The following is a 10,711-nucleotide window of genomic DNA, read 5'->3' as shown; positions in this document are numbered from 1 at the left end:
CCCAGATGGCCAGATGCTGCTGCTGCCTCTCGCTGGCGCCAGCTGCTCTCTGGGGCTGGGTGGACAGTGCAGGCCCTGATATGCACGTCTCTCCTGGCCCCGGGGTGCCCTGGGGCACTGCAGCTGCCCTGTAAGGCATATCCCTGCGAGGCGGTGCGCTGAGCTGTTCCTTGCCAGCCCGTGGCCAGCTGGCAGATGGACGGGGGTGGGGACAGAGCTGCCATGGTTCTGCAGTAGCTGTGAGCTGTCTGTCCGCACCGGCCAGCTCTGCCCAGCAGGGTGGCACAGAGGGTCGGTAACGCAGGCGGGAGTCTGGCCTGGAGCCACCCCGTCTTGTGAGATGTTCTGCAAGTGCAGGCTAAGAGCCTTTCCCCCCCTCCCGCCCCGCCCCGCCCCGCCTGGGCAAAGCCAGGACTGACCCCAGGCTTGGATGCTACAGACGGTAACGCACTGTTCTGTGTCCGCACTGGCCTGGGGCAGCTGTCCATGGGCACTAGCAGCAGCCAGAAGATAAAGTCGGACGTCAAACCCTTGTCAGCGTGGGCTCTGGTTTCTCCCCTGCCCCAGGGGTGGCTCTGGTTCCAGGCAGCTGCACGAGGACCCGGTGGGCCGGCAATCGGATCCCACTGTCAGTAATTCCAGCTGCTTCCACCTGGGGCGGGAGGAGCTGAGCACCTAGGGGGCATCCCCTTGGGGGGGACCAGGACAAGCACCCAAGGGTGTTCCCTTTCCTTGAGGGTGGGGTGTCAGATGGGCTGAGCACGCAGGGGCAATTGTTTGTGCTGAAACTCAGGGCGGAGCTGGAATTTTGGCTCCCAAGCAAGCCTTGACCCTGGGTCTCCTACGGCGTGTAAGTGAGAGCTCCCGGGAGCTGGGCGTAGGCACCACTTGCAGCTGCTGCAGCAGGGTTTGTGGTTCCCCGGCCCCGGAGGTGACAGCAGGACAGAGCTCCGGGCACTGGGGCACTGGCCCTGCTGAGAGCACATGCGCTGACGTCCACTTGCGGGAAATGAGCTGAGCTCCTTCCAACCCTGATATTCTATGATTCTATGATACACCTGCCTGGCACACGGGCGGAGCCCTGGGCAGCCACAGGGGTGGCCTGCTGGCACCTTGGCTCACCCAGCTGTCCTTCCCCGGCTGGCTGTGAGCTGCAGCTCCCACCAGCACCCCGGGCCTAGTCTAGTCTGGCTCTTAGAGGAAAAAAAACCCTTTGCTGCACCCTCTGCCTTGGCAGCAGGAGCAGAGCCCACTCCTGGCAGCGTGTGTGTGTGTGTTGGGGGGGCTGGTACCACACGAACCTCCCCCCGGGGTGTTGTTGCCCATGGCAGCAGAAGCTGAGGCAGGAGGCAAGCCTGGCAGGACAGCACTGGGGCGACGGAGGGAGCTGGGCCAGCCTCAGGCCCAGCCAGTCCCCGGCCACGCGCTGGCCCAGACTTTCGCTCAAGCTGCTGGCTGCGGTGCCAGCATCTGAGCTTGTTCGTTTACAGTCCGGCTCCAGCTGAGGTAGCCGCAAGAAAAACCTCCATCCTCTGCTCAGCCCTGCAGCTTGGAGAGGTGTGAGCTGGCCCCCATCTATCTCCCGTGGGGGGTGAGCTTCACCCTCCCAGCACTGTGAGGATTGTGAATGTCTCTCCCATTCACTGGTTAGCTGCTCAGGGTGTGGCTGAGCTCTCCCCTGACATCCAGCAACCCCGGGGGGATTTGCATAGACACGCCCATTCTGCCTCGGCAGTCAGCTGGCAGAGCTGCGTTAGGAAATGATTGGTGTTGGCTGGTTTGGGGTTATAAATCACTTTACTGAGCCCAGGGGTAACAAAATGTGGTTGATTAGTGTATGAGGAAAGGACAGCAGAACTGTGCCTAGCATCGCCTGGGAGGTCACCCTAAGCTGAACTTCTCATGCAAAGCCAGCAGTAGGGATGCCAAGTGCCACTGAAGATGAGTGCATGGGCTGTTGGGTTTCTACTTGGGTGTTTGTCTTCTGGTTTGAGCTTCAGGGTACAACTACAGGGCTGGCAAATACCTGGGGCTGGCCTGTGACAGCTGGTTCAGCCTAAGGGGCTGTTTAATTGAAGTGTAGAGCTGATGGCCAGAGATCTTGCTGCTTCGTGAGGTCCCAGAGCCTGGGACCCACCCCAATGCTACACTGTATGCCCTGAGCCTGAGTCAACTGGCACAAACCAGCCCCAGGGGTTCCACTGTCGTGTAGACGTAGGCTGAGCTGCAATTTGACCCTCCCCTTTCCAGTGCTTAAAGACCGAGCTGATTAGACTCAAGTGAGAGTCCTTGGTTCTGTGCAGTGATGGGTAGAGCTGAGATCTCTGATGAGTAAGTGCAGGGGCTCTGGCTGAGTCATGGTGAGGGGGCGACGTTGTAGTGAAAGGCGACGAAAGGGCAGCCCCGCAGAGAGATTCCTCGCTAGCCAGCGAGAGCTGAAATCACGAAGAGCTGGGGGGTCTCAGAAACACGGCATTGTGGAATTAGCAGTGAGCAGCAAGAACCAACAGTGGCAGAGCTGCCCGTGGCAGAGATTGCAGCGGCAGTGAGCCCGTTGCAGAGGGGGCGGTAGCAGGGTGGGGGGTGTTGCTCGGGGTGCACGGGATGCCGCAGAGTTAGAAGGGAGCAGCCTGTTAAAGGGACGTTTGTTTGGACTTTCACACCAGGAGGTGGGAAACTGAGGCAAAGGCCCCTGGTAAGTTTTCCCAGATCAGGGTGTGGGGTTGGAGCCGGTTCTGTTTTGTATTGTGAAGAGGAAGCCCTAGATACTGACCCTGTCCTGTTGCTGCTGACACCGCCTGGCTGAAGGGTTATATGCCCTCCCCAGTCAGCTGAGTGTGGCCCTGTTCCAGCCCCACGGGGAGAGCCCCGAGAAAACCTGCTCAAGTTTTGATCAGCGGCATTGGCTAATGTGAGCTGGCTCAGTGGGTGGGTGGCTCTGGGAAGGGCCCTCAGCTTTTTCTCCCCCACATCTGAGCCCTGAAGCTAGAAGAGGTCAGATGTGTGGAGACTTGATAAGGGGCTGAGGAGAGGGGCATGGAGAGGAGCGTGCCAGGGGGCCATGCCCAGCTCCCATGCTGTCTAGTCTAATCTAATCTCTGCCTTCTGCCATGAGGCTGTGCCCCTCACTGTGGCATCTGCGCACTGCTGGGCCAGGGGCAGCAAGGGGGCTGTGGGAAGCCCACAGTAGATGGGCCGTGTGCCCAGTAATGGCACCACTCAGGGCCCCCCACTGGGATGGTCAGGCTCTCTGAGACTGTGCTGCACGGCGGGAGGAGTCCAGAAGAAGCTAGGCGGTGGTGGGGGAGGGAGGGCAGGGGGCCTGTTATAAACAATTACATCCTGCCCCATTTACCATCAATACCCCCACTACTGTTCCAGGAGCACGTAGACACGGCCTGGGGCCGAGCACAGACACCCAGTGAGAGACGGGCCCTGCCCCTCAGAGCTTACAGCCTCCATAGACGGTGGGTGGGAGGGGAAATGGAGGCACGGAGGTGGCAGGACTGAGGTGTCTCGAGTTGCAGGGCCCTGCCTTGCCCTGCCCCCACCAATTCCCTACCCAGCTATTACTTACGGGTGCTGCCTATGGCGAAGGTATCCACTGTGGGAAGGAGCCTGCTCAGGTGCCTCGGAGAGCCGCCAAGGGCCGGGGCTGGGTCTGCCAGGGGCTGCTCCCTGCCCTCTGAGACGCCCGCCTGCCCGCCAGCCTCAGAACCTGCTGTGGGCGCCGCGCCCAGCCAGCCTGGGCGGATGGATACACACACACACCAGTGGGGCTCTGACAAGGATGGGGCCACCCCCCACCCCTGAGAGGATTGAGCTTCAATTTACCGCTAGGAGGCAGCGTAGTGAGTAGCTAGAACACTGGACTGGGCCTCAGGAGCCCTGGGTTCAAGTCCCAGCTCTGTCACTGGCCTTCTGGGTAAGGCCCTGCCTCGTGCCTTAGTTTCCCCATGGGGGTAATGATACTGCCTTGCTTTGAGAGCGACAGATGCAAAGCATTACACATGCTCATTTGATTTGCTCACTGCTACAGACCAAGAACATACAGTCTGGTTTCCCCGGTGGGCTCCTCGGGTCTCTGCCTCGCCCAGCAAGAGTGCGCATATCTCAAGGCAAAGCATGCATTTGCACGCACACTTCCTTTCTTCCCTGTGTCCATTGGAATCAAATTGGCACGGGTGAAATTTCAAGCCAACCCTTCTCCCCTGTCTGAGTGGAGGGCCCTCCCCCGCCCCCTTCTCACCTGCTGGACTTTCGGCAGCTCATTGCAAAGACACCAGCTGAGTTTCCAGTGTGCAGCCCATGCAGCAGCCCCTATCTGTTATTTAAGGCCTTCTGAATACCTCATCCAGATGCAAGCCCGGCACAAGCCCCATCTATCCACTGCCTTGCCAGGCCCCCGTCCACAGAGTATCTGAGTGTGTCACCCTCAGTCACAGAGTTACCCCTGCGCCCCCTGGGAGGTGGGGAAGGAGCAGCCCCATTTCATGAGAGAGGCACCGGGTGGATTAAGTGACTTAGTCAAGGTCACCCAGTAGGTCAGTGGCACAGTCAGGACTAGAACCTTCCCGAGGCCTTTGCAGGTCACCCCCTCCCACCCTGGCCTGGTCTGGCCTGAGAGCAGGAAAGTGCAAATTCAACTCAAGGTGCTGTTTCTCTTTCCCATGACTGTTAGCGCTGGGCTGGCAGTGAACTAGCGAGCCAGGGCAGGTCTGTAGAGAAAACGCCACGGGCAGCAGAGCTTAGCTTTGTGCCCTCAATTGGGCGTTACCAGCAAAGCCAAGCCCTGGGAAGGGGGAAATTTGACCTGGTGCCAGCGGTGGGAGAGATTCCTGGATTCCCCAGCGGTGTTGTGCAGAGCAGCCGAACCTTCGCCTCCTAAGGCAGCAGCGGGGCCAGACAGGGAACCTGAGGCCCAGCCCCGATTCTGACGACTTTTAAAAGCATTTTAAAAAGTTTGTTTATATATCTTTACATTACAAGAGGGTTTAATGATTTTGTTATACTATAAAATGAAATGAAAAATCACAATACACCAAATTTTGAAGCAAAGTCATTTCAAAATGAAAAAGTGAAAGGTTCCATTCTGAGAAAATCAAAATGCTCTGTCAATTCTGTTCTAAACACAATGGCACTGAACTCGGCGTTACCGCAGAATGTTTTCATTTTGTCAGATTCGCTTTGTCTGATGGAAAACCTTGGTCAGCAAATTTTCCACGGACCCAGATAGAAGAAGGAAAAAGGAAAGGAAACCAAAATGTTGTCTTGTTATGTTTTAAATCTCATGAAGTTTTAAACAAATTCCTGATTTTTGAACACTTGTGGCAGGGGCTGCTGACGTGGGCCTGTCTCTCGCTGTGCATCTGTGCAGTGCCCAGCTCAATGGGGCCCTGATCTCAGCTGGGGCAGGGCCTGTCTCTCGCTGTGTATCTGCAGCGCCTGGCACAACAGGGCCCTGATCTGAGGATGTCTAGGGGCCAGTGGAAGGCACATACTACCAGTCACTGTCTGATTCTTCCCTCTCAGTTGCATGTCCCCAGGGCAATGTCTTTGCTAGAGGAGCTGACTGACTTGAATTACTGAGAGCTAGCAGGAGTATCAGGTTGCCCTGAATTTCCTTCCTGCGCTAGCCGGCTTTGCAACAAGACCTGTGCAGGCCTGACCTGCTGCTTTGTTCTGCGGCTGGAAAGAGCTGGCTCACTAACAGGTGAGCGCTCTGATTTCCTTTGAAGCGTGCCAGGAATGGAGAGACCTTTGGAGCAGCTGATCACGTGGTGCGTGGGGTGAGCCTTAAGCCAGCACCTGCCAGCGGGCAAGGCTCACTGTGCAGCTGCAGCCATGGCTCACATCGCCAAGTCCTTCTACGACCTCAGCGCCACCAACATCCACGGGGAGAAAGTGGATTTCAACAACTTCCGGGGCCGGGTGGTTTTGATTGAGAACGTGGCATCCCTCTGAGGCACGACGGTGCGGGACTACACCCAGCTGAACCAGCTGCAGGCCCGGTACCCGCAGCGGCTGGTCGTGCTGGGCTTCCCTTGCAACCAGTTTGGCTACCAGGTATGCGGCACCTGCACACACAACACCCCCCGCCCCCCATGTCCTCTGCCTCACCAAAGAGCCCTGGAGGTTGCAGGCCCTGCAGGATCAGCCCACTCCAGCGTGCTGAGAATGCAGCGGGTGCTGGCTCAGTGCTTGGAGAGCTCCCGCCAGCCAGGGGCTGGGAACAAGAGACGTGTGTGGCCCCAGCTCCTCCTATGGTGTCTCACCTGAGCATGTGGCCGCTGGGGTAGGAATTGCGTGGGGGGTGGCACAGCCTCTCTGGGATGGCCACGCAGCAGCACGGCGACATGGGAACGGTGCCCCCAGTCCAGCCCAGAGATCAGTTTCAGAGCCAGGCAGTGACCCAAGGGATCGGCTGCCCAATGCCCTGTCCCTTACATCAGTGACACTCTGCCTTGCACCAGGGTGTGGGGCAGGGGCACCCTGCCCTTTGATTTTGCTGCCAGTGCCCTCCTGCATGGCACAGGCGGGTATGATTTAACTAGCTGATGCTGGCCTCAGCTGCACCTGTAAAACACAATGGCCCAGGTGGGTCCGTGCTGAATGGAGCATGTGTTTTGCATGCTCCTGCCTGAAGCTGGGCTCCCTGCTACCAGCCGGCCTCCTGCTGTCCTGGCAAGGTGCCCTCCTGCCCACGTAAAGCCTCCTTGACGACCTCTTAGTGGCAGTCAGAGCACTGCCCAGAGGGGGGCATTGGAGCAGCTCCACCCTAGAGGTGGCGGAGATGGGCCCCAGCGTGCGAATATCTCACCTGGCTGCAGCCTGGTGGGCAGGGCCCAGGCTGCCCCAACCAGACCAGCATGGAGAGGAGCTAGAGACAGAGCAGAGTGGCTGGGTCCCTTCCAGGGGCCAGGGCAGGGTTCTTGCCTGGAGAACCTTCTTTGCTGCTGGGACCATACAATCCAGCTGCTGGTCAGGATCTTTCCCCTGCTCCCACATGGTGGCCCAGTGGGGAGGTCAATGAACAGGGACACAGGACACCTGGGTTCTCTTCCCAGCCCTTCCACAGCTTTACTGGGTGACCTTCAGCAAGTCACTTCCCTGCCCCGTGCCTCAATTTCCCCTTTGCCTGTCTTGTCTATTCAGACTGTGGGCTCCCTGGGGCAGGGACTATCTCTTGCTCCGGGTCTGTGCAGCACCTGGCACAATGGGGGGGGGGGGGAAGTGATCTCCGCCAGGGTCTAAGCAGTGCCAGGACAATGCCCCCAGCCCGATCTCAGCTGGGGTCTATGCAGCTCGGGACACAATGGGCAGCAGGGCGGGGATCTTGGTCACACCCTGCATTCCTCACAGTGTGCTTGTCGGAAGGCAAATAATGACTGAGTGGCAGAACAGGCCGGGCCAGCGCGGTGGGGGCTGGGACCATCCATGAGTCACTAAGGAGGCGGCGGGACAGGGCTGGGCTCCAGTCCATCCCTTGACTCCGTCGGCCTGACACGCCCTGTCCTCTCCCCGGCAGGAGAACTGCACCAACGAGGAGATCCTCAACAGCCTGAAGTACGTGCGCCCTGGGGCCGGCTTCGAGCCCAACTTCACCCTCTTCCAGAAATGCCAGGTGAACGGGCAGGACGTGCACCCCGTCTTCGCCTACCTGAAGGCCCACCTGCCCACCCCGGCCGACGAGCCCTCCGCCTTCATGGGCGACCCCAAGTTCGTCGTGTGGAGCCCGCTGCGCCGTGACGACCTCTCCTGGAACTTCGAGAAGTTCCTGGTGGGGCCCGAGGGGGAGCCCTTCAAACGCTACAGCCCCAAGTTCCAGACCATTGCCATCGAGCCCGACATCCAGCGCCTCCTCAAGCTAGCCAAATAGGGGGGCAGTAATGGGAGTCCAGCGGCAGCGCCCCCTGCTGGAGGGGCGCGGTGCCCATCGGCACAGTGGCCACTCCCTAAGTCTCAGCCCGCTGCAGCCGGCGTCAGCGCTTTACCGGGTGACGGCCCCCTTCTAAACCACATGGGGAGGGGGCCCGAAGGGGGTAAAGGCACCGAACGCTCGGCCCGCGGCACTGGGCACCGTCCAATAAACAAGCCTGAAGGGAGCTGGGTCTCTGCGTATTTTCTACCCCTGCTCCCTGTTGCAAAGCCTGGCACAAGAACAACAGTGTCAACTGCCTCCCCCTGGCCCGAGCAGGGAGGCCCAGCCTTCCCGGGTGATGCGCGGAGACAGCAAGGGCACTTCGGCCCTCGGTCTTGTCCCAGCCTCCACCGTGATGGCTGAGGGACCTGAGCCCTCGCTGCTGTGGAGGTAGCGGATGTGTGTGTGTGGGGGGACTGAGTGCCCATGGGGGCTGTATTGGAGGGAGCCCGGCACAGAGTGGTGGGTGCCCAGGGCAGTGAGCTGGGCACAGGGCTGCCCATCACTGAGGCTAGCAGGGAGTGAGTGTCAATATTCCTCCTGCCTAAAAGGGCCTCGCCCATTAAAATGGCTGAGAGGACACGTGCCCCTCGTGGCAAAGCAGGTTCACAGCTCTTTGTGAGCAGGGGCCCAGAGACGGCAAAGACCGCAGGGTGCTGCACAACCCACCCCTCTGCAATGGGGGCCATGCCCCGTAGCAACCCGCCCCTTTGCCATGCCCCGGGAGCAGCCCGCCCCTCTGCCATGCCCTGGGGGCCGTGTCCCATGGCAAACCCAACTCCTGTGTGCTGCTCTGGGAACAGCCCCAGCTGCAGGGGATGGTGCGGGGTCCCCGACAGCAAACCCAGCCCCTCTGCAAAGCATCAGGCTGGGCGGGGGCGCTGTGCCCCAATCCAGGAAGCCCCCTGACAAGTGGCTTGGGAAGTGGGGGGGGGGGTCTGCCCTGCTGCCTCCTACTGTTTCCTGGCCTCCTTGGAAAGCACTGCAGCAATGACCTCTGTGGGGGGAAGTCTGTCTGCCTTCTCCCCTCACCCCCACTGGAAGGGACCAGGAAGTTACCTCCTCCCATGGGCTCTTCATTCCTCTGCCAGTCTCGACAGCTGAGGACCTGCCTTCCAGGAGCATCAGGAGCAGCTGCTTTCCAGGCCACAAGCCCTCACAGGGGGGCATCAGTCCTGGAGCTGCCCTGTCACCCACGGGGCCCATTTGGCCTTCTCAGGGATGGGGGGAACTGCCCGTGTCCGAATGAGCCTATTGCCGGGCCCCCTTCGCCCGCCCCAGCCCAGGGATTCGTTTCTTGCTCCACTCCCTAGGTCAATGCAGAATTACAGCCCCAGCCCTGCTGTGTGTGCAGAGCCTCAAAAAACACGCCCCGAGTGGGACTGATGCTGCCTGAGGCTGCAGAGAGCCTGAGCCCATTGCTGGGAGGGAGCTGCCCCAGATGTGACCACACAGCGACGCCACAGAGAGCCTGAGGCGCAGATTCCCTGCCCAAATCAGGGGCCTGGGTGGCTCCTGGCACCAGCTAAGGCAACTCAACTTGTGTCCCTGCTGCCACCCCCCCCCCCGCCCTGCCTCCAGCCACAGCCCACAGCAGCCAAGGTGGCTCCATGCCTAGGATGGGAGTCATGAGAGCATCTCGCTGGGAGCTGTGGCATGGTCTAGTGGCTAGGGAACTGGGATAGCATTCAGGAGACCTGGGTTCTACCCCCAGCTCTGCTGCAGAGTGACAGCCCTGCTCAGTGCCTCAGTTTCCCCCCCCCTTTGCCTTCAGCGTGAGCCCTTTGGGGAAAACAGCACCTCCCACTGTGTACGTGCAGCACCTAGCACAACAGGGGCCTCTGGGTGCTATCATAATAGTGACACCCCTAGGGGCAAGTCTGGCCAGGGCCCAGCCTCTGTTTCAGGAAAGGAGCTTGCAGCGGGGGAGTGAATTGTGCCGGTGGGCTCAGCAGCTACAAGTCTGCCTTCCCCCTGTCAGGGGGCACTAGCTGAGGGGAAGGCAGGCTTGTAGCTGCTGAGCCCACCTGCTCCCATGGGAAGAGGCTCTGTCCTGCAGGCAGAGGGGGCTGCTCTTCCTGCTGGCAGAAATCGGGGTTCCTGGGCAGCTCCCCAGATCAGCAACTGAGATTTTCCCAATGAGGTCAGGGGTTTTAACAACTTGCCTCCCATCACAGTGCTCCCGGGCAGCACGGCCTAGTGGTGAGAGCACCAGGCTGCAGCAGACCTGGGGTCAGTCATATTAAAGGTCAGACCTCACCTCCCCCAATCTGTCCCCCTGTGTAATAGAGACCCAAGCTCCCTGCAGCCAGCCCAGCCCAGCCAGAGTCCATTGCTCAGACATGCAACGCAGGCTGGCTTTACGGATGCCAAGGGCTGGAGAACTAGTTGCTCCAATAGTCAATTCCCCTTCCTCTTAAAATTCTGCCCTTTTTTCTAGTCTGAATGTCTGGCATCAGCTCCTGGCCCCTGGATCTTGCGCTGACGGCATCTGGTAGGCGACAGAGGCCTCCAGCAGAAATCTCCTCCCCAGGTAGCCACCTGGAGAAACTAGGCCACCCAGGCTCCTTCAGTCACTCGCAGTCAGGCAGGGCTGCAGCCCTCAGAGCCTCCTTGGTCTCTCTTCTGACCCCTCTCCAGGCGATCCCTGGCGCTGCTCCTGGGTGACCTTTGACAAGTCACTTTCCTGCTTGTCACCTCAGCTGTCCCAGCTGTAACGGGGTGTGTGTGTGTGTGTGTGTGTGTGTGTGTGATGCTTCTTGAGACTCCTCCGTACAGAGCCTGGAGGAA

At 59.8% G+C, this 10,711-nt stretch overlaps 1 protein-coding gene across 1 annotated transcript; it reads left to right on the top strand.

Moving 5' to 3' along the window:
* The first annotated feature begins 5,014 nt into the window (after window positions 1-5,014).
* Window positions 5,015-8,105, top strand: GPX2 (glutathione peroxidase 2). Its single transcript, XM_048855726.2, has 2 exons — window positions 5,015-6,066; window positions 7,529-8,105. Exons 1-2 carry the CDS (start codon window positions 5,845-5,847, stop codon window positions 7,877-7,879), a joined length of 573 nt encoding a protein of 190 aa, XP_048711683.1. The 5' UTR covers window positions 5,015-5,844; the 3' UTR covers window positions 7,880-8,105.
* The last annotated feature ends 2,606 nt before the right edge of the window (window positions 8,106-10,711 follow it).

The sequence above is a fragment of the Caretta caretta genome, chromosome 6 (genome assembly GCF_965140235.1).
Source record: "Caretta caretta isolate rCarCar2 chromosome 6, rCarCar1.hap1, whole genome shotgun sequence".
In the NCBI taxonomy this organism is placed as follows: Eukaryota; Metazoa; Chordata; order Testudines; family Cheloniidae; genus Caretta; species Caretta caretta.
This window is presented reverse-complemented; position numbering and strand designations above follow the sequence as displayed.